The sequence below is a fragment of the Narcine bancroftii genome, chromosome 10, assembly GCF_036971445.1.
Source record: "Narcine bancroftii isolate sNarBan1 chromosome 10, sNarBan1.hap1, whole genome shotgun sequence".
NCBI lineage: Eukaryota > Metazoa > Chordata > Chondrichthyes > Torpediniformes > Narcinidae > Narcine > Narcine bancroftii.
Window position 1 is genome coordinate 13409257 of NC_091478.1, and position 23966 is coordinate 13433222.

The following is a 23966-nucleotide window of genomic DNA, read 5'->3' on the forward strand; positions in this document are numbered from 1 at the left end:
ATGTCATGTGACCATTTGCTCATCAAATCAAATATAATCATTGTATGAAAGGAAATAGATGTAGCCATCAGAAAATTGTTTGTGTTTTAAATTTCTGCCATCTGAAATGCCAAGTATTATTTAGCAGGTCCTTAGAAGTGACACTAGAAATTGTTAATGGATGTCTTTTCATAGTGTTGTGACTTATAATGTCCCCCATAATGTTTGTGACATGGGCCCTTTTTCTCTTTATTTGTTCCTGCGCTCCACAGTTTTAAATTTGTGATCAAACAATTCAGATGTGATTAAAGTTATTTGTATACATGTTGGTTTGCCCATGTTGGCTGAATGTGGTACGTGAACTTTAATCACTCGTGAATTGTTTATTACAAATTTAAAACTGTGGGGCATTGGGGCAAATAAACGAAAAAAGTTTCTTTGCCCCAAACATTTTGGAGGGCACTGTACAATCGAGGGAAAATCTTCACTCATCTTACAAATCTATGAACATATAAATTAGCAGCAAGAGTGTCCCTTTAACCTATCCCACCACCTGACTAAAATCATGGGGTTGATCCAGCTGGAACCTTAACTCCACATTCTCATCTCCCCACAGGAAACCCCCATGTTTATCTAGAATTCATCATCCTCTACCTTAATAGTATGCAAGGATCCTCTGGGAAACAAAGTTCCAAAGACATGCAACACCTAGAGAGAAAAGAAAGCAGCCTCTGTCCTAAGCAGATGATCTCTATTCTTTAAACAATGATACTTTGTTCTGGTTTTTCCCACAAGAGTTTTCCACATCCACCTTGTCATGGCCCTTCAAGATCTCCCATCATGTCACCTAAACCCTGAGCCCAAGCCTCATTCCAGATATTGATCTGGTGAACTTATCTCTGTTGTTTCCATTGCATGAACATTGTTCCCGAAACAAACAGATCATTACTGTATATAGTACTCCAGATAAGAAGCATTACCTTCTTATTTTGTGTTAAATTATCCTACATGTTAATGATAACATACTAGGATACCCAGATCCTGTCACCAGACACCTTTCATGTTATAAATGAGAGGCATCTGGTGTACAAGGACCAAACTTTATTGTGGGCGTGGGTGTGTGTGCATTCCCTGTGGTGTGGCAAGGGCATAAAATTGCATCCAATGTTTGGTTGCTTCAGTGTTTGAGAACTAAGCCTATGATTGCATAATAAACTACAACCTGGGCTTTCCTCATTCAAGGCCTTAGATAACGTTACAGGTTTTCTACTAGGAAAGAAAATATAGCCTTGAAGTAATCTTGTGCACATTACCTGGCAAATACATACTGGGAAAAGGTTACAAGCCCACACTATGCTAGGATGTAATGAAAAGCTGAATAGAGAAAGGAGAAATGTCTGCCAAGAGCTCTGAGAAAATGACAGGAATTCCAGGTATTAAAAGACTTCATGTCTTATTTTTAGTAAGTAAGCAATTTCTGAATACCCTCTACTGGGTGACATGGAGAGGACCCATTCCCGTTCTTTCTAATTATTGCTCTCAACTAATGTAAAGTTTGCTATATCTGGAGCTGCTCTTCAGCGATTATAGGTGGAGTTGACACCACAGGCCTCACCCTGATGGCAGCCTGCTTTCAGTCAGACTACGCACCACCCAGCAGTCTCGGTTCAAAGCCCAGATTAACTATTTCTTAAAATGAATTTGTTTATGTGGAAGAACAGAGGATTCCCCTTTGAAGTCTAGTGAATGTTCAACTTTCTACAACTTTATTCATCTGAACATTTTCATGCCAAGTAGGAAGTCTCATCCAGGTTTGAACACTTTCTCAATGTAGTAACTACAAAATCAGAAAAATAATGAAAAAAAAAGGCTTCATATTTGATTTTGCGTTGGTTCCCTGGTTTAAACAGCCGTTCAAGAAAATACTTTCTAAAAATCTCCACAGTTATTGTTGTGGTTCACACAATGCTTTTACAGTGCCAGCAATCAGGACCAGGGTTTGAATCCCATCTTGTCTGTACGTTCTTCCCATGTCTGCCTGGGTTTTCCCCAGGGGTCCCGGTTTCATCCCACCATTTGAAATGTACTGGGGGTGTAGGTTAATCGGGTGTAAATTAGGTGGCATGGACTCGTGGGCCAAAATGGCCTGTTACCTACCATGCTGTATGTCTAAATTTTTTTTTAAATTAAATAATGATCGATTTATCACATAAAACCAAGAGCGAGCAGACTGTGGCTTATGTCCTTTGATATTTCATTAAATAAAATGCAATAGGAATATTTGGGACTATTGAAATGAAGGAAAAAAAATCTATTTTAAAATATAACTTGGTTTTGTTTGTGATAGAAAGGGTTCTGCATGGTTTGTTTCCCACTTAATGCCGTATTTATTTGTGCTGGCGTTAACTTCTAAGCAAAGGGCGGTCATTCAAGTGCAAACAATGCGATCAAAACAAATTAAATGATATATCACATGACACAAATTGTCCAATGTAATATTTTTTGCATAGTAACTTATTACACTTCAAATTTCATTCACACTGGCAATTTGAGTCTCATAACCTCATGGCCCCCAAATACACCAATTAACTGACAAACCCCATACATTTCTTTTTAGGTTGGGAAGAAACCTGAACACCCAGAGGAACCCCATGTGAACATGAGGACAGCACATAAATTCCCAATCCTGGTGCTGTAATTGCATTGTGCTAACCACTTTCCAATTCTTTTGGGTGGACTTGCATGTGTGAATAATTAACATTCCTTTGGCATCACATGGCAGTCAAGTAAAAGTGATCTCATTGCCAATAAACAAGGGTTGATCTTTACTGTACTGCATCAAGTACAAACTCCTTGAATTTATAGTGTATGAGGTGTAATGACACCTCCAGAGTAAATGTGCACTGTTTCTGTGTCCTTATCTAAGAAAGGAAATACAGGTATACCCTGCTTTATGAATACTTGCTTTACGCAAATTCACTTTTACGAAGAAACCTGTTTTGCTATCCGAAATTTGAATGGGATTTCACTTAGCTTTCAATGGTAGTGAATGGCTCTTCTCTTTGCACCATTTCGGCTTACGAAAGGTTTAACTCTACTTTCATAAAGCGGGATATACCTGTGCTTGGATTAAAGGGGTTGCAGGAAGATTGATTCAGACGATTGATTCCTGGGATGAGGCCATTGACCCCATGAGGAGAAAGACCCAGCTTCTCAGCAATTTAGAGCAATGGTAGATAATTTGATGCAAGTGTTCAAAACTCTGTTGTTGAAAGGCAATTTCCCTAGAAAGGAAATTCTAAAACAACTCACAAAGTGGTGGACGAAATCAGCGGGTCAGGCAACATCTGTGGAAAGCAAAAACCCTTCATTGCAAATGTCAAGAACCAGAGACCCGTCCACTGGGGTCTCGCAATTACTGCGCCCTGGGCTAGCCTTTTCTTGCTTGTGGTTGGATGTCAATTTAAGGGGAATGTAGAATAGTCCAGCACAGGAACAGACCCTTCGGCCCACAATGCCTACACCAAGGATGCACCTATCAGAGCAGCCTGTCAGAATAAAAGATTTCAGGGCTACAAATCACAAGAGGGAAGCGCATCTTGTAAATATTACGTGGCATGTTGAACAAGGATTGGAACATTTCTGACCAATGTGAAGCTGAAAAATCATGTAGATTTATGATTTCTCAAACTCTTTTTTATCTATTTTAAATTTATGTGAAGAAATTACAATCCATGTGAAATTTGTGTTATTTTTAGAAGTAACTATTTAGCATGAGACATTCAGAAATTTACTCAGTCACTGATCCAACAAGGTATGATGTTTTCAGGGTGTTTAACAGTGAGGCTGGTCTGCAAATACCTGAAATTCTCATCTGTTCAATTAATTTTGCCTTCTTTTAAAATGGGGAAGGTTTGAAGACAGACAGAGAATGGGCAAGGATCTCGAGTGACAGCAACATTTTGCTTTCCATGTAAAATAATACTTCCAAGGGTGTTGAAATCACATCCAACATGGAGGTTGACGCCTTGTTACAACCACAAAGCTTCAACCAACTATATTTCAAAATATTGAATTTCCGCCACTCTCCCCCCCCCCCCCCTCCCAAACTGTTCAAGTATAATAGCAAATCTTGAGGTTTCCCCTTGTGCAGGCAGTTCAGTGTCCACAACACATTAGAGTATAACCAGCTGTAAATTGCACTGTGCCTCAACTAACCTCAGCTACAATAACTACAGTGCAGCAAAATGCTGCCACAGCAACTTCACCATAAAACTTCACAGACAACACACTGAAAATGATTAGTTTTGTTGTTTTCAGATCTCTGAACACAATCACCAGAATTACTGAAGCGTTTCAAAAAGAACTCTAAAGGCATGTACTGAAATGCAGGCACAGAATTTTAGACTGTAACAACCAGAAAATTGCACTAATCATTCATTCTTTTACAATGTTCCCATTGTTCCTCGAAGGAGCTTATTTAGAGCAGCAATTGACTGAGTATGATTTAACTCTCAGAAAGGGAAAGAGAATCCATGGCGACCATTCAATCTGTTACAGACTTGCACTCAGTAAATAGATACCTAACTCTAAATTGTATTGTCAACTGTCAAACTACCATCTTTTATTTTTCTCTCTTCTATCTCTTGTCCTTGCCACTGCCCAACACTTTTCTGGTGAAGGCAACTTAAAATTTACCTTCATCTTTACTGTTGCAGTTTACACTTCCAAATGTGTGCAAGGTTAGGAGTAAACTGTGTGGCCAATCCCAGTTTAGAATCAAACTAGCTCTTTGAAACTGAGTGTGATATTGAAGGAAAATAAATTTCCAAGACATTTTATTTCATGGTGTCACTTAAATATGATGGCCAAATTTAATGTTATGATTTTTTCCCCACAAAGAAAACTTTATTAGAAGATAAAGGATAACAAATGATGGATTCTCAGTGTGGTTGAAAGTATTTTGTGGTTAATAAAGTATCTTTGAAAAAGCATTCCCTCTTGAACTGTAGTGAATCAAAGCAGCCAATTACCACATGGTGTAGTTGCATAATCACAATGTAAAAGCGCCCATATAGTGTGCAGTAGTAATGTTGATTGGCATATTATTATTGCCACGGACACTGGGAAAGAGCCTGCTCTTCCTTGAATATTCCTTTATGACTACCTGGTTTAAAATCTCAGCTTCGAACTCCAGTTATTCTGCAAACTGGTGGATCAGCAAACAATTGAGTGTCCTGTCTGGCAGCATCATTGTGTGGTCTGGTGGTTGCAAAATATCCTACCAAAAGTCAATACAAAGGATCAGCAAAATGGCTGAGAAGATCACTGGGGGTCTCACCCTCGTCGGGTGACAGGAGCATCAATATCAGGACTGCCAGGCTAGGAAATAACTTCTTCCCACAGGCTATCAGATTGATGAACAGTATCCTGAAACCAAATAAATCATCCCAAACTATTTAAATTATATCCCTATGTTGATACATGATTATTCTTTACTGTGTATGTTTGTGCACTGTGGCCCATAGTATGTACAATCAAATGATAAACAACTTGAACATGAATATGTGCAAGAAACTGATGCAGAGGGCCCAAATCCTGCTTATTAACCACATTCTTATTTGAGAAGTTGTTGGGGAAATGTCTATTGTACTACTTAAAGTAATCTCAAAATGGGAATTATACTTTGACAGCAAACTGGAAAGAGAGACCAATGGCTAAGATCAAGTCTTATGTTTACCAGTGCTGCTTTAAATGTGCTGCAAGGTTACAAACAGGCCACATATTCAGTGACAAAAATGCCAGCTGATAATGAATAGCACACAAAGAAATGTGGACGGAGTCTATTCCATTTTGTACCCAGCTATCGATCTTACACCTGATGCTCTCTTGTCTTCCCTCACTCCATACAAGGTCAATGTGTTTTTCATGGTGTGGAGAGCCTCAGTCACGAGCTGTGGGAATAGCTTCATGATAACAGAGGACCATGCTGAAGATGTTAGTTACAGTGATGTCCATGGCCTGGTGTGTGGGGGTTGGTTTGGGAGGGTGTTAGTGTTTTCCAGTTGAGGTTGCAGCTGGTGGTAGAATTCAATGACAGCTCCCATGATGTAGCTCAGGCAGCATGCTTATTGCTGCTTAGTGAAGTTAAGACATGAAAGGTTCAGCCTGAGGGATGACTCCTGCACAACATCCTCTTCTTCTTCCGCCACTGCAAGGTGTCTTTACAGTGCATAAAGTGGAAGGGTTTTTCCCCCTCAAATTAAAGCCCACCACAGCATCAAGCAAAATGTCTCATGCATTACCCATCCAGGTTTTAGTGTTGACAGTGTACAGTTACTGAACAGTTTCATTTTGAATGCAAAAGTACCGACCGTGAATTCAACGCTGGGTTTATCCGCTTAGTTGAGTTCCAATATAAATTCTGCCTCCGCATTGACACCTAAAGAACTCTAGACACCAGAAAATGCTATGTTAAATCTTTGAAAGGTTTTTTTCCAAGTCCGCTGCATTTGCTGAAAAGAAACAACTCTTAACAAGCATTCACAAAACTAAATGACTCTGGCTAGGTACCTCAGTGACCCTTAGCTTCAAGTATTGGCTGTACTTGCTAAATTCATGGCTTTATGCCACATTAAAGTGTTTTTTTGGGAAATCGTACTTCAAAACTTCAGAGGAAGTGTCTCAAAAGCTATGACTCGCGCAGCAGAGTGGATTCATCATTCAGAAAATATTTCCATCCCTTTCTGTTTATTTATTTGGTGAATATTGTCTGTATGTAAATAAGATGGCACTGATAAGGCAGCGCTGTGTTTCACAGTGTATTGTTTGTGTATGTTATCGCGGAGCATCTCTGGTTAAACTCGGGACCTTTAATTAGAACTCTCAATGCAAAATCTTCTCCATGTTTCTTTCTTCACAGATACTGCCTGACCTGAGTAATTTTAGCATTTCATGATGTTTTATTTCAGATTTCCAACCATATTTTATTTGATTGATTGTTTTATTTATCACTCATTCTCTTACGTTTTGAGATCATCCAATCAATATCTGTGCCAGTAGGAGTATTCCCTACAGTAGGATTCAGGATGTTGAAATAGTTCTGGAACTATATTTTCTTTCTCATTTTTTACGGCTAGTTGGAGAGAGAGAGAATCAACTTCGCAGAACTTGGCAAGGATTTGACAGGCGTAGCATTTGAAGGATTGTACCAGAAATGGACTAGAATATGTATGATGGGTATAAAAGTCAGATGTAAGGAATTTGACCCTGAAATTGAGGAGGCAAAGTTGAATGAAGGTGTGCTCCATTGATAAGGGTCACAATTAATATCTGATAATTATTTAAAACAAAATAAATTCAAGGAAATATTGATGTATTAATGACATGCATGTATGTCATTAAATTTAAAAATTTTCCTGTTGTATCTGCTTAAGTTTTGGTAACTGAAGATTATTTTACAAGTCTAAACGGACCTTTTGAATGTACAAATGAGATTAGATCTTTTTGTGAAACATGTATTTTTAAACTCCTGTCCCATCTGTTCTCTACTCAAGTACTGAATAAAATAAAACAAATATTGACTGTGGCTATCTACCAATGACTGTTAAGTTACAGCCCAAAGTACAGAATGAATCTTTAGGTTTCACCACTGACCTCAGATTTCAGCTCTTAAACACATCTCTAACCCAAGGTTATGATGTGCAAAAGTGGCCAGTGCTTGGAGATTATTAATAAACAATAGAATTGTTGAGCACCACAGAAGAAGGTAATTTTAGCATGTAAATTGGAGACACAGAGGAGAATGAAGCTAAACACACTCTGCTGGAAGAACTCAGTGGGTTGAGCGCATCAGTGAGAGAAAAACATGGGTGACGTTTCCATGAAGGGTTTGGCCCAAAACATCGACCATTCTTTTTGGCACTAATGCTGTTGTGTTCCTCCAGCAGATTGCATTCAGATTATACCACGTAATTTGTTCTGATATGAGGAGTTTTTTTTTCCTCTGCACTGATATGCAAGTGTAGTGTACTTTGAATGTGAAGTTACCCAAATTGAATTTAGGAAGCTGATTGATACTAAAACCCTACCTTAAAAGATAGCTCAGAAAGTTTCCTGGGCAGAAGTTAGATACAAACTTTTTAGAACTCTTTTGCTGATCCTTTTAATGCGAACAAAGGACCAAATGTTCTAAATTTAGATCTAAATTTAAATTTAGACATATGGCATGGTAACAGGCTATTTTGGTCCATGAGGCCGTGTCACCCAATTACACCCAATTATCCTACAACCCCCCCCCCACCCCACCCCCCGGTACATTTTGAACAATGGAAGGAAACCAGAGCACCCGGAGAAAACCCACGCAGACACGGAGAGAATGTACAAACTCCAGTCCTGATCACTTGCGCTGTAACAGTGTTGTGCTAACTGCAAGGCCAACCGTTTTTAGGATGCTGATCAACAGAAATTGCTTGCTGAACATGCACTAAGCTTTGTTTTTTTATGGCTGAGAGCAGAGTTAAGTTAGCAATGTACCCTAGGACTGGCATCATCTTGAAATAGTTGCTATAATGTTTCAATAAATATACCCAAAGAAGCCATTGTCATTTTACTGCCAAATAAAAGAAAAATGTGTTTTTGGTGCCAAAGTCCTGACCACTGGAGTATATCATTAAATAACAATATCATATGATATGCTGTGTTGTAATAATTACTTTATTTTTATTTTTCTTTAAATGTAATTTTCTTTGTTTTATTCATGTGATAAAATTTTTAAATAAAGTTTAAAAAAAAACCAAAAAAAAAAACAATATCATATGACTATAATTTTAAAATGTGGTTCTCCAGTGAAGAGATTTATTATTTGCTCTCATTTCCCAGGATTCTCAGTACAAGGCTGACCACAGCTTTCTGGCTTTATAACACGGAATCGGTCATTTCTGTACTCCCTGAGGCCAATATTTTAAATTGTTTGTCTTTAACATTTTTTCAAACATATTTTTGATGAAAATGGCTCCAAAACCTGAAGGGGGACTTGAATAACGTCAGGCCTCAAAACCTAGTGTGGGTATCAAATTCTGTACAACTGTTGAGCAGATGCTGTAGTCACAGTGGATGTTGTATATCTGCAGAAGCCACAAATATGAATTACAGCTGAAATGATAAAACAAAGTCAGACTGTTACGTGATAGCATGATGTATCGGTGAATTAGAGCGCAGCAAATCCTTGCACAGTAGCGTGACCTGCACCTTCACCAGCAGTGCACGTCCTTGCTGAATTCTTGAGCTCCCCTATCAAGGAAGGTCACAAAGTACGGCAGAATTATGACCCCTAATGAGATTTCAATGCTTGGCAAACAATAAAAATTTATGAACTGCATAGTTTCAAGGAGTAGTTGCATGGTTATTGTTACACCCTTTCAACAAACATTGGGAGTTGAGATCCAGCTGTTCCACAAAGCTGACGGATTTTATTTTAAAGAGTCTGAGTGAATACTTGGAAAGTTTGCCAGCTATCTTTAGCTTTATTTGTGTTGAGTTTTGCAGACATCATTGCTGCAAATGATTTCTCACCAACTTTGTCAGCTTTTCACCCACTTACTCCAATAATTGTAACTCTCAACATTGACCAACAACTTTTTTTGATTGACTTTGAATTGTTGCCTCACTGAATTTGGTGAGAACCTCATTTATGCACCATCTCCCTTTCCATTATTCCTTCCGCAATAATTCTTCTGCCATGGTGAAGTAAATCGCTTGTGTAATAGAGATATCTGCTGAACTAGGCCAATCCGTCAAGATATCCCAAGATATGCCTGTAGTAAATTGATATTTGTCCTGTTGAGAAGAGGTCAACAAAGAGTTGTGCAACAACAGGGTGAAAACTGCTCATCTTAAAAAAGAAAATGTTAAAATGATCACCATGGATATAAGGATGAGAAAATAAGGATTCTGTAAATCATATTATGTTGGAAGAGAATTTATTATTTTGTTTATTGGATTGGCATGAGTCTTTGGAAAATCAAAAATAAAATATACAAAAAAAAATGATTGCCGTGGAAAGTGATATAACATTAGAGTATAAAATTCAGTGTTTCAAAATGAGACACCAATTTTTGATGTAATAAATATGGCCACTACTTTTTGCCCGTGTGGAAATGGTTTCATTGATGAGAAATGGGATGCCCTGTCTTCATCATGTTTTGTCCCCATTTAAAGAGGTCACCGTGACAGAGGTGCACCAAAGAAAAGGTACAAAGACTGCCTAAAGAAATCTCTTGGTGCCTGCCACATTGACCACCGCCAGTGGGCTGATCTCGCCTCAAACCGTGCATCTTGGCGCCTCACAGTTTGGCGGGCAGCAACCTCCTTTGAAGAAGACCGCAGAGCCCACCTCACTGACAAAAGGCAAAGGAGGAAAAACCCAACACCCAACCCCAACCAACAAATTTTCCCCTGCAGCCGCTGCAACCGTGTCTGCCTGTCCCGCATCGGACTTGTCAGCCACAAACGAGCCTGAAGCTGACGTGGACTTTTACCCCCTCCATAAATCTTCCTCCGCGAAGCCAAGCCAAAGAAAGAAAGAGGTTACTAGCCAAAGTGGATTCCCAGGTGTTTGTTTCAATCGTTCTGATGCAATCCAAAATATACACGGGCAGGGTGTATATTTAAGCCAGTTTGTTCAATGGTTTTGAAAAGCAGTGAAACCTAACAGCAATATCATTTTGCTTTTATTTATTCATCCGTTTGTGCTGGTCGAAAGGATTTTTCTTTTAGTAGATGAAAACGGGAATAAATGATAAGTATAAGCACACTGCTGGAGAAAGTCAGCAGGTCAGATAAGTATACGTTATATAGCAAAGATAAAGAAACAAAACCATTGTTTCGAGCTTCAGCTCTTTATCATCAAGGTATGAGCAAAATGTTGGCAGGTGCCTGAACGAAATGGTGGAGGGGCAGGGGGAGGAGCACAGTCCCATAGGCAGGAGGTAATAGGCAGTTAAGGAAGGGAGGGCACACCAGCAAACAGGAGGAAGGGAGATGGCTCTGTGAATGGAGAGGGAAGGGTGTGGACAGCTGGAGGAAAGGAGACGGTTTGGGAAGAGAGAGAGAGAGAACAGGGAGTGGGTTAGCAGAAACCAGGGGTCGATGTTAATGCCATCTGATTGGAGAGTACCCAGGCGGAGTATTAGGTGTTGCTTCTCCACTTTACGGCTGTCCACTCTCCCCCCCCCTCAACAAACTACACTTCCCCTGATTGCTGGTGTGCTCTCCCTTATCCACCTCTTACCTCCTGCCTGTGGGCCTGGAGCTTTCCCCCACCTCCCCCTTAACCATTTTGTTCGGATGCCTGCCTACATTTTGCTCATACCTCGATGAAGGGCTCAAACCCGAAACATTGGTTATGTATCTTGATCTTTGCGATATGACATACACTATTTGACCTGTTGAGTTTCTCCGGCGTTGTATTTTCAATTCAATCATGTCGTGTTTACTTTAGAACAAATGATAATATAGCTTCGGATTCCTTTTAAAAACAGAGAATGAGAATAGAGCAATAAACAGGAATTTTTTTAAGATGTAAATTGCCCTTTTCTGAAACGTTGGATTCAATTGTGATCGATCGATGTAGTGGGGAAGCAATCTTCTCTACCAGCAAAACCTGCCAGCCCAAGCTTGCTGGCTGTCTAAGGCTTTTGAACAGTTTTTAAATGTCCCTGAGTCATTCAACAATTAAAATAGATTTTTTTTAAAAGCTCCATGAAATAGAAAAAATCTGTGACGTAAAAGTGAATTAAGGAGCACCCTTTGTGCCTCCAAATACATTCAAATGATTAGGATAAGAACTTCAGTTGCTGAAATTTTGAGCAAGCAACGAGCAGCTGGAGGGACCCAAAATGGTGATTGGCCATTTCTCATCGTGGATGCTGCCTGACCAGCCGAGTGCATCCATCTGTTCGCAGTGTGGACAGGATTGCTCTTCTTAATCCCGTCCCTCTGTGCATGGCTAAGGGCTGGATGCTTGGCAGCCTCTCCAGTGCTGGGTTCAATGGTTTGCCAGCACAGGAGCACCAGCCTTTGCCCTTCAGGTCATGCTGGGCTTCCACATTTTCCACGGCTATGTGGTTATCCAAAACCACCTCAAATGGCTGCCTTTCATGGTTTACATGGGCGGCATCTACTGAACGTAAGACCTGTTACCAGAAGTGAACTGTGGAGTGTGGCAGAAGAGTGGGATTTGGGAAAACACGTACATAATTCCTTGTAAGTTGATAGATAGGGTCATAAGGAAAGCTTTTAAAAATTAATCTTTATAAATGAAAGCATTAAGTACAGGAGTTGGGATGTTAAGATTTTATAAGATGTTGATGAGGCCAAATTTGGAGTATTGTTTGCAACTTTGGGTCACCTACCTACAGGAAAGATGCGCAGAGAAAATTTACAAGACCATCGCCGGCGATTGAAGAGCTGAGTTGCAGGCAACGGTTGAAGAGGTTAGGACTTTATTTCCTGGAGTGTCGGATAATGAAGGAAGATTTGATAGAGGCATCCAAAATTATGAGGGGTGGAGATTGGGTAAATGCAAACGGGCTTTTTCCACTGAGGCTGGGTGAACCAAGAATGAGAGGACGTGGGTTGAGGGTGAAAGGTGTTTAAGGGAAACATCAAGGGCAACTTCACTCGGGGCGATGAGAGTGTGGAACGAGCTGGCAGCAGAGGTGATGGATGCTGATATGATTTTGACACTTATGAGAAGATTGAATAGGTACGTGGATGGGAGGGGTATGGAGGGCTATGGTCTGGGATCAGGTCATTAAAACTAGGTAGAATAAATAGTTCAACATGGATTAGAAGGGCTGAAAGGCCTGTTTCTGTCATATAGTGTTCTATAGTGTTCTAGTTCTAGGGTCCAAATCATTTAGTCCTTAACCAGATCGTGGAATAGTTTTACAAATGAAACAAAGGCTTGATCTTAAACATTTGGTTGCATGTATTTGTTCCTATGTTTTCTGGTAATTAGAAGTTTGAAATGTCTTGGAACTCCAGAATCACCATGTCTTCAAGTTGTAGGGCAAGGTTTAGATCTTGCTGATTTATAATGGATGTTCCAGCAGTCATTTACAAGGAAACCTGACCTTGAAAAGTCAGGCTTTTTTTTATAAAGTAAAAAGGAGAAATGCTTTGTATTGAAACAATCTTATTATTTACCTTTGCACTTTTGTGGGGATGGACAAATGATGACTTTTGGGAGCTGTATTGTTTTGTAAATGCCTAATGTATATTGATCCAAACATGGGCAATTCATGTATTTGAAATTCTGTGGGTAAATTTGCCATGCAGTGGAGACTTGAGCAGACATTTAAATAGTCTGGTTGAATATCTTGCTGATACTCATTGCATCAAGAATTTTGACCAGTTCTTCAGCTGCTTCCAGAATTGCATAAGAGCTCAAGGATGGAGTGAACCCCCACACCCCACCCCTACGTGAAAACTTGAGAATTACTTTTGACAGTTTGTTACTCTTCAGGAATGTGTGGAGATGGAGATACAATGCATTTCTCTATAAAGTGGGTTAGAAATAGAGCATGAAATCCAGTAAGTTATAAATCCACAACATATTTTGTGATTTGCATTTATATGAGCTGCAGTCATTGTTTCAAACCAAGTTAGCAGCGTGTGTAACAAAAGGCTTCTTCAATTTGGTCCAAAAACTGCAGGCTTTTCCTCAGTCGCTGCTGTAACAGTGGCCAAAGAGTTGTTCCCCAAACCATCATATGGAGATAGTATGGACACAACAGCATCATCCACAGTACATGGCCTTCCTCAGCCTCACTAGATCCTTCAAATACCGTCAGGAGGGGATGTGGAGCACAAATCTGGTTACCTGTGGAAATTTGGCTTCTTAATAACATCTACGGTGTGATCCTAACCTCTGGATCCCAATTAGAACCCATCTCAGTGCAGGCCCACGCCAAATAAAACTGCATCTTCACTCTAATATAGTCTATCAAACTTCTTATGGCCATGCAGCATCTCACATCCAACAAATTGTCAGGTCGAGTGAAGCCAGTCTGCAGGATCAAGAGGAAAGGCTTCAGGAACTGCACTACAGAATCTGTACACTACACAAAGACACCCAAGCTGAGTGGATACACTGAACTATACAGACAATGGGGTGTATGTGGCTGTCCCATGACCGAGTTCCAAGTCATCCTTGGCTTCTCCTGTATATATATTGTTTGTCTGTAATGTTTTGGTTGTATGACTGCATGTTTTGCACTGAGGACCGGAGAATGCCATTTTGTCGGGTTGTACTTGTGCAATGAGGTGTCAATATACTTGACTTAAAGAGTAGGAGTCTTCAAAACAGAAGACAGTCCACAAAACTAAGGAATTCATACCAACTTGCACCTACTGTACACTGTCGCCTGTCGAAAATAAATGAGTCTGTGGACAATTTTCCATATTTCCATATCACCTCTCACTGATGATAAAATTCATCATTTCCTATGGATGACTGAGAAAAGGAATGTTTGACAAGTAGGCATCTTAAATCACTGGGTTGGTACTGCCAACATTATCTCTGCAAAATCCTTCCAGTCACCTGGAGAGATGAGCCGACCAACATCAGCATCCTCTCCCAGGCTAACCGCTCCAGCATTAAACTATTCATTATGCTCAGTCGGATACTGTGGGCAGGACATAGCATTCTAATAATTAACTCCACCTTCCCTTTGCAGACACACTATTCCAACCTGTTGTAACAAGAGTTTGTCAGATCACTGGAGAGAAATATTCAAGGACATTTGCAAAACCTCCTGGAAGAAATACAACATTCCCATTTACTCCGAGGTATTGATAGTTCCTTGGTAAAGAGGAAGAATCATTATAATCACAAGTCTTGTTGATTATAATTATTGATGTCCTTCTATAGGAGGGTCTTTGATTTGATTGTTGTCTATGTATTGGTTACCTAACCTCAGGGGAGAGGTAATGCACAGCAGGTTTTTCCATTTCTCAGGCTTGGGGGAGACGCTGTCGACTTCTTTCTCCCTGGGGCATCTCCCTGTAGTCTCCCAGAGTCTGGATGTGCACCCGGCTCTGGTGCCCTCAGTGGAATCTTGGATTGCAACACAAGGCCATGGAGCTGTGAAACCGGAAAAGGAGTTACTGGGCAGATATTCTCCTCCTGTGCCTGGAACAAGAATTTTTGTGGCCTTAAAAATTACTAGAAAATAAGATGGGCTTATAAAAAGTTAGTGCTCATTTCCATGTGATTTTTCTTTCATCATCTTGCCTAGGTGATACAGTGTTATTTGGTTTAGGATCAGGAAAGCTTTCTCCGAAAGTCATGAATTAGTACAAGGAATAATTAATGTTGAAGATTAAAAGGAAAATATTCCTTCTTTTTAAAATATGGTGTTTACATTAGAAACAATTAAACAATACAGTATGTATTTGTGCTATAAGATTCGAGAGAAAATAATTATTGCAAAAAAGTTTCCTCATGACTGAAAAAAATTCAGACCACAATCATGCTAAAAATATAGAATTTAGCAGCACTCAAACAAAAAAAAAACATTTATTCAAACCCCTTACCACTAAGCAAGGTTAAAAGTTAACATGTAGGAATCTAGTGACAACAATTTGGAAATCAAAGCTTCAGAACAACCCTAATTCTTAAGATTATGATAATAGTCCCTAAATGTCTTTTGGAAGTTAATATTTGAATCCTTGATGCCATATTTAATTTTTTCCAAACTTAAACGAGACATAATATCGCTTAATCATTGTGCATGTGTAGATGGAGTATTGTCTTTACATTTAATCAAAATTGCACGGTTGGCTAACAATGAAGTAAAAGATAAAATCCAGTTTTGAATTGAAGTCAGTAAAAATCATCTTGAAATGATCCAAATAGAGCAATTAAAGGGCAAGGTTCCAATTTGAACTTGAGAATCACCGATTATAGAACATAGAACAATACAGCACACCTTTGGCCCTCGATGCAGTGCTGACCTATATATTCTTGAAAAAAATGTTTGAAAAACACCTTTCCAAAATTTTTGTAAGCTAAGGCAAGTCCAAAACATGTGAACCAAAGAGGCATCATCAATTTTACATTTGTCACATAGAGGATTTATATCTGAATAATAGATTTCTTAACATTTCTGTGAGTTCACTGTATGGTCATTAAAGTATAATTTACCTGGAGTCTATCTTGATAGCCTCAGGTGCAGGGAGACCAGAGCAATGTTCTGGTTGCAGCTGGCCCATCTTTTATACCTGTGAATGTGATCCTAATACACTGCAGAAGGCACATTCTGACCGTGGTTCTGATTTAAGTCTGGTCAAGGAAGAAACCTCAGTGTCATCTGACTAATCACTGGGGAGATTCCAAGTTTGGAGATCAACTAATCTGCCCTGTATTGATAAGAAAGAAACCAACCACCTGAAAGGTGCTGGGAAGCTAAATGTGCTGCAGGCACTACTAAAGTTCCCAGAATAAATAGAGAGAATAGTCCATATTAAGATGTTTATGTGTTTTAAAAAACTTTCTGCAAATGGTTTTAATTTTTTCACTGACACCTGACCAGCTTATGAGCTGGTCATATTTAGGAAAGCTCACTTTAAAAAGAAGCCATTTTACAGCTCTTTTGCTTGTAATGCTATAATTTTTTGTTCAATATAATACATATTTAAGAATGAATTTAATCGGGGACTGAAGTATAGCAAAATGGCACTAATTGACATTGGCATTTTGGTCCATTTCACCTCCTCCCACATCACGAGAATGACAAGCATGTACAAATGTTTCAAACTTTAAACAGTGAGTAAATCAACAACCCCTTAATTCCAAAGGCGTTGTTGTATAAGACTTTCTGCTCTGTAACGCCATGCTCCCTTTTCTTACATCCATTTAGGGCAGATTGCTGTCCTTGTCGCTGGAATTTTGCTTCCTTAGCAGCAGTGCAACAAAAATTGAACAACTACTGTTTGAAGGAGGTGGAGTAGATTTATTTAGCTTGACTGCACACAGCAGTCTTATTCTTTCCCCCTCCTCTCACAGGCTCGAACAAGCACAATTAAGAGATTTATCTCGATCGGCATTCCAACTCCATCTCTTAAAAATTAGAATGAACGGTTGCAAATGCATTTTTGTTCCCATCACAGTCCACAGCAAAGATGACTAAAGGAAGAAGTGTACAGAGTGGCTCTATTTTATCACAAATCTCTTATTACACATTTTTTTTTTGTTATCCCATTTGGCTCTATGTAAAAGGAGAAAGCAGATCCAGTCCTCCGGTGTCAGTACTTGTAAACTGACAGCAGAGCCTAGCTTGTGGTCTTTGTCTGCTTTTGCTACTTACTTACACCACGTTAAAAATGTAATCATTTCCCACTGAGGGTTAATTGGACACGGCCGCAAAGCCATTGTATGTAATGAAATTTGTTTTCATACAAAATAAAAAAAAGGACCTTCACCAAAATTTTGTTTTGTTCTATACATCTGTGTTCATAACAAGCAGTTTGGAACATAAAGTTTACAGTGTGCATGAACTAGTTGAAGAGTCCCGTTGTGGTGGTGTGAAATTCAACTATTAAACTCCGTCAACTGCCAGTATAAACCTTTGAATTATGGTCAGATTGGTAGGATTAAATGAGTGCATGATGGCCACTTTTGTTCTCTCTGTCCTGGGTTCTTGGTTTTCAAACAGTATTGAAATAAACAATCTAAGATTTCCATCTTCACACTTTGTCAGTTGTGAATAAGAACAATTTTGTGTCTGAGGGCCACCACCCACCCCACCCCCATCCTCCCAAGTGAATGAAAAGCCACAGGTCAGGTCTTTTTGTGAATCGTGTGTTCTTTATCTCACAAAGCCAACGGTGAAATGTCTCTCAAGAGAACAAAACAACACACCTTGCTGACTTTTCTTTTGGACACAAAATATCATGTTACTGCATGGGAACAATCCATTATTTGCAAATTTAATTAACAAGTTTCTCTTCCAATCACATTCTTCTGCTGCAATAATGCAACCTATTCAGCCAACTTAGCATCAGTGGGACTGAAGCACCAAGGATTTCTGCCTCTTGGGGATAGAATGAGCCATGAAGATTTATTCTAAATCTGAAGCACCAGCAGGCTAGGTAGCGTTATGAAAATTAATGTAAAATTAAAAGCAAAAAATACTTCATGTAAAGTAAAATGTTCACTTTCAGTCCACATATTTTTCAATTTCCAAAGTCTGCATCCATTAGTTACGATTACAGATGTAGTTGGAAGTTTAAGTAAAGTTTATTTGGTTGCATGGTGTTTTTTAAACACCGTGTTCCAAAAGCAAGAAATATTTGGGACTTTTTCCATAGACACCTGCATTTCTTCTTTAGGCTCTAAGTCCAGATGCTTTCTGACCTAGGCTGAGGGCTACCAAGTCCATTCCTCTTCACGTTCCAGTCACAATATTGGCAAAGACCTGGGACCAATCAGTTTGCTGCCTGATCTTGGCTGAGAAATGTTCATGGACCAGCAGGGAAGGGAGGGAAAACATCTCCAGCCTTGGAAACAGAAGCAGAGGATGCCTGGTGTTCCCAAACCAGATGTGAAATTTGGGACTCTTCAAAAATGAGCTGAGTAAAGCCAACTGCGTGGAACTAGGCTGCGTAATGTACATTTCACCTCTTTTTATTGATGTCAGTGGAAAACATTACAGCACACAAGAGTTTTGAGAAAATTAATTTTCTTACTTTTCTCTGTGTGTGTTACCTTTCTCTGTATTTCTGTGTGTTATCATTCTCTATGTAGCGGTCCCTCCCATTCCTTAAAAATCTACACTATTACTGCAATATGTTTATGGAGGAGGATACAGCAGCTAGTATTTTAAGCCAACTTTTTTTCTAAAAGCAATTAGATGGACAGATTTTGATTCATTTTAGCCCATGGATTCCACTGATTCCATTTGAAATTGTAATTTTAAACATGGTGTTTAAAAGCAGGCACATTAGCTGACCAATCTACAAACTATCTCTGCTGTTCAACCAAAAGTGGTGGCTTTTCAGTCCAAAAATGCCAGATACTAGAAAGCTGCAGTGAGTAGCCAGATCCTTAGCAAGCCATGGTGAAGATAAATGGGGCCTCCAGCAGAGTCCTGGGGTTATCTGTCAGAATCTAATGGACAGGACAGACCATGATGCAGCCTTTATGAAGGTGGGGTTTATTTTTGAAGAAACAGGGAATAAGAAGTGGGCATTAGCCCAAACAGCAAGATCCTTTTATAGACGATGTAAATTCTAACTGATAAATTATCTAAAGATAAACTCTACCACATCTATATCTGAGCCAGAAAATTATGGTCAATCCAGCTGCACTTTGTATTGTGTTAACATGAACAAGAAGCCCTTTTCCCAGTAAATTTAACAGGACTTTGAAACAAAAAACTGCTATAACAGTGAGAATATTGAATAATTACACAAGAAATGTAACCCTTTTGTAGATATCTCCCACATTTCATTTACACAAGAAATGTAACCCATTTGTAGATATCTCCCACATTTCATTTTGCAAAGTTTTTTTGCACTCGTGAATCCTGTGTCCATTGTTTGGGCAAATTTATCCCTGCATCCTTTAGCTTTAATGTCTGCAGAGTCATGGGAAGTTTCATCCAACAACGTCACATTGAGGGAAACAGGATCTTTGGAACAGCCATCAAGAGATTGACTTAACCAGAGAGATTTAAAGATTGGGAAACAAACAACAAAGAATAGAGGAGAGTGAGTTAAGTGGATTAAAAATGGTGTCTAACCAAGTGCATAGAAAGAACGTAAGATTGAGAGAAAAATCAGACCAGATCACCATCAGTGAAATTGGGAAGAACTCCACAATCTCCATCATTACCAGAGCACCAAAGGGCTGAGTTCTTAGCCTCCTACTCTACTCACTTTACACCTACAGCTGTGTGGCTCGGTACGTCAATAACACCATCTAGAAATTTGCTGACGATACCACGGTAGTGGATTGTATAAATGGAGGGGTTGAGTCAGCGTACAGGATGGAGGTTGAAAATTTGACTGAATGGTGCACCAACAAGAATTTTGCACTCAATGCCACCAAAACGAAGGAACTGATTGTTGTCTTCAGGAAAGGAAAACCAGAGGTGTACAATCCATTGATCACTGGGAGATCAGAGGTGGAGAGGGTGAGCAAATTTGAGTTCTTGGGAGGCACTATCTCGGAGGATCTTTCCTGGACCCAACACACTGATGGCATCATGAAGAAAGCACACCAGCCCCTCTTTTTCCTCAGGAGTTTGCAGAGGTTTGGTGTGTCACCAAAATCTTGGGAAATTTCCACAGATGTGTGGTGGAAAGTGTGCTGACTGGTTGCATCACAGTCTGGTATGAGGACACCAATACCCCTGAGCATAAACCCCTACAAAACCTAGTTGACACAGCCCAGGATATCAGAAGCAAAGCCCTCCCCACTATTGAGGGGTCATCAAAGACCCACACCACCCAGCACATGCTCTGTGCATCAGGAAGGAGGTCTAGGTGCCACAAGACTCGCACCATCAGGTTCAGGAACAGCTGTGTTCTGGGTAAACTTGTACCTCTCACTTTGTTCGTTTTAGATTGGTCACAGTGTTTGAGCTACCGAAAGAAAATAGACACACACGCCGAGAGCACTTCAGTTTATACAAATCTTTATTACAAATTCTAAAGCTGATATCAATCTACAATAAGCAAGCCCTTCCCAATTATATTTATCAACGCCTGGACTGGTCCCAACTGCCGAGGCGAGGCAACGACTGCACACTTGTAGTAGGTTGTCGGGGCACCGGTAGCAGCTTCTCCCCCTCCCCGACCGGGACGTTGGCTGGGCTCTTGCTGAGAGATGTTGCCACCAGTCGGAGAGTCTCAAACTTCAGCAGCAGGACCATGGTTTATATTACCCAAAAACTACTTACTCAGGCACCTATTCCCAGCACAGAAAGAAAGATAAGTGAACGAGCTAGCATGCCTTGGCTTCTGTCGAATAACACAACTTTCCAGCTTATCACTTTGAATACAATGGTTTATTTTACGTCAAGGTTAGGTCTCTGCCTGAAAAACTGTGACCAAAACAAGCAGGAAGATTAAATGTTCTTGGTACATAGATGTCTTTTTGTCAGATAACTGCATCTCTGGGCCCCAAGGTGGAATTTAGCTGAGTTTGCTGAGTATCAAGCAGGTTACTGATTCTCAGCCTTGCAGGAGCAAAAAACATGGTTTAAATCTTCCAATACAAGTTGCTACCCCTCCACCATCAGACTCCTCAACGACGAACTCAATCAGAGACTCATTTAATGACTCCTACCAATTGATTTTTGTTTGTTTTCTCTGTAATGCACAGTCAGTTTGTTTACATTTATACAGGTCTTGTTTACATTCTACGCTGTGTGCAGTTTTTTTGCACTATCAATTAGTCGTAATTCTGCCATGCCTGCAGGAAAATGGGATCTCAGGGTTGTATGTGATGTCATGTGTGTACTCCGATAAGAAATCTGAAATAAAAAGTAAAGAAAATTAATTCAAATGTAAATGTTACTTCTTTAATATCTTCCAAAATAATTCACAGTCAAAAGGAATGAGTGATAGATTGAATAGTCATAACAATTAACACATGTTTAAGAGGTCCTTATGTTATTAATTTCAAAAATGGTTTGTATCAACCATGCAAATTTTCAGTCACCTCAACATTGAAGCAGGCATCAAAATACCACTTTCATAAAAGCATCGGAGTGTACGGCAGGTTGGGAGAGGAACTCTTACTCTTCCATTAATGACATATTCTCCTTCCTGTGCTATTGCAGATAAACGTACCACGAGTGTAACTTTGTCAGCAACATCTGAAATTATCGCTCCTTCTCCAACGGATCATGATGGAAGATGCTTAAGTGTGTCATTAACAGTAAATAAAAATCTGGCTTGTAAAATGGTGTACAGATATTTTTGTTTGGGCAACTACCTGCATTCTGGTCATACCTTGATGAAGTCGAAGCGTTGGTTCTGTATCTTTATCTTTGCTCTATAAAGTACACTGTTGAGTTTCTCCAGCATTGTCTTTTTACTTTAATGCAAATACACTGGCAGGATATGTTTCTGAGACACACATAGTTTCCTATTAGCATGGACACAATCATCTTTGGTTCAGATAATCATTTAGACTTGGGTTCCAAAACTAACCCACTTGAAGATTTAGATTCAGCGAGTCTGAAAATCGAACGTGACGCAAATTTTAGTCTTACTGAGTTTTAGCAGTTTAATTAAAACCACGAAGATGTAATGTAACTCTTTAAAGTATTATTTCCAATCGCTTGAACGCAAATCTATTCACTTTTGGATTTCAACCTTTTATCAAAATGTTTTGAGAATCGGAAGGATTTCCTGGCAGGTAACTATTATCCAAATATAAGTTGCACTCTTGAGCTGGTAGATGGCAAATATACCAGCAACTGTTTCCCTTTTACCTCCACCTTCCTGTCAGATTAGTATCAACCCTGTGCCTTATACACCTACCCCAGTAGCCTCTGTTCCCTTTACCCAGCTGATGACCAGGATCAGGAATTTCCATTTGTAGCTCTCATGCACAAGTTTATACCTAACCTCTCAGTGGACAGACAGCAACACGCTGTGCTGCTTGATTTACAGTTCAGTAGCTTGCCCTTATCATCGCAGAGGAAGTATGCTACCTGCACAACTCATTCTACTTGCATGAATTTTAACAGGCATTTCCCAGGGCTTCAATGGCTATTTTTCTGATGAATTATCATGTTCATGTACGGCATCAAGTACATGTTTGATATTGGCATACTTTGTTATCAAGCCATTTGTGAATAAATCGATCTGCCTGTCATTTTTTTGTGCTTTTCTGCAACGGATATTTCCAAGACATTGTTGATTTGTTCTGGCATAAAGATTGATTTCTGTTATATCTGCCATCAATGGCCTTGAATTGAACTGATGATACACAAGAATGCAAAGCATGCTTCCTTCAATAAGAAATCCAGCTGCACTCAGGATTTTAACGACGTCTTTGTGGAAATGCTTGTTGCCTAAAGAGCGTCCTGAGGAACTGATTAAGCTGCTCTTATTCATCCTGTGAAAGAAATACTAACACAGGATGAGAAAAACAGTGATAAAGTCGTATATTTTAATTGACCCCATGCCATGTCCTTCAATCTTTCTATTTGCTATAATTCTCACTTCAAGTCTGCTTAAATGGGTGAGTTGCTGTCTCCAAACTCCAAATGGGACGATGACAAGGACGTAAAAATATAAATATTCCTTGCAGAATAGTGAGGAAAAGTAAATTAAATTTTTAATATACAATGTAAAGAACTACCTTCCTGTTTCTGATTCAGAGTGAAGCTCCCATAATTCTATCCAGATTTCTTGTCTTCAGACAAAGCCATAACTATTTAATTATCGCTGTGGTAAATTGATTTTATATCAACTATTACAAGGTGAAGGTGACTTTTTTTTAAGACCTTGTAAAAATTGAAAGGCTAAAATGTACATTAAAAAATACAGAAAGAAAAATAATGCAATACCTGTCATTTTTCTTTCTACATTTTTAATGTAAATTTGGCATTATAATATATTTTCAGCATTGTTTGTCTTTTGCTTAACATGTGCTTTTTGAAATGTCTTCATATTCTAGCTAGCCTAACATAATTTATTATTACTTACATTTAAAATTGCATTTACATAGAATGCTCTAAAGCATTTTTTGCGGTCAAAATTCTCTTCTTCAGAAGCTGAACTGTTTGTACTTTGTGTATCAGAAAAGACAGCAACTAAAATCCTCAAAACCTTGTAGTAAACATGTAATGTCCAGGGGAGGTTTTTATGCAGTTTGATACACTTGAAAGTCAGCAATATAAGGCAGTAACAGAGATATCGGAGCATTAATGGAGCAATGCTTCCTCTTCTTTCGTCCTTTT

At 39.3% G+C, this 23966-nt stretch overlaps 1 protein-coding gene across 7 annotated transcripts in view; it reads left to right on the forward strand.

Moving 5' to 3' along the window:
* Window positions 1-23966, forward strand: part of vti1a (vesicle transport through interaction with t-SNAREs 1A) — a 298128-nt gene that overhangs the window by 266694 nt on the left and 7468 nt on the right. Inside the window, exon 9 of one of the 7 annotated variants that reach the window (XM_069899905.1) lies at window positions 21834-21969. The exons of 5 other annotated variants lie outside the window; for them this stretch is intronic. Coding sequence is in view for 1 of the 2 variants with exons in the window: in XM_069899904.1 (XP_069756005.1) it covers window positions 21834-21837 (4 nt within the window). In the remaining variant the exon portion in view is untranslated. Of the gene's footprint in view, window positions 1-21833; window positions 21970-23966 lie in introns of those variants that run through there. One more of the 7 variants, XM_069899904.1, reaches the window with a different exon arrangement.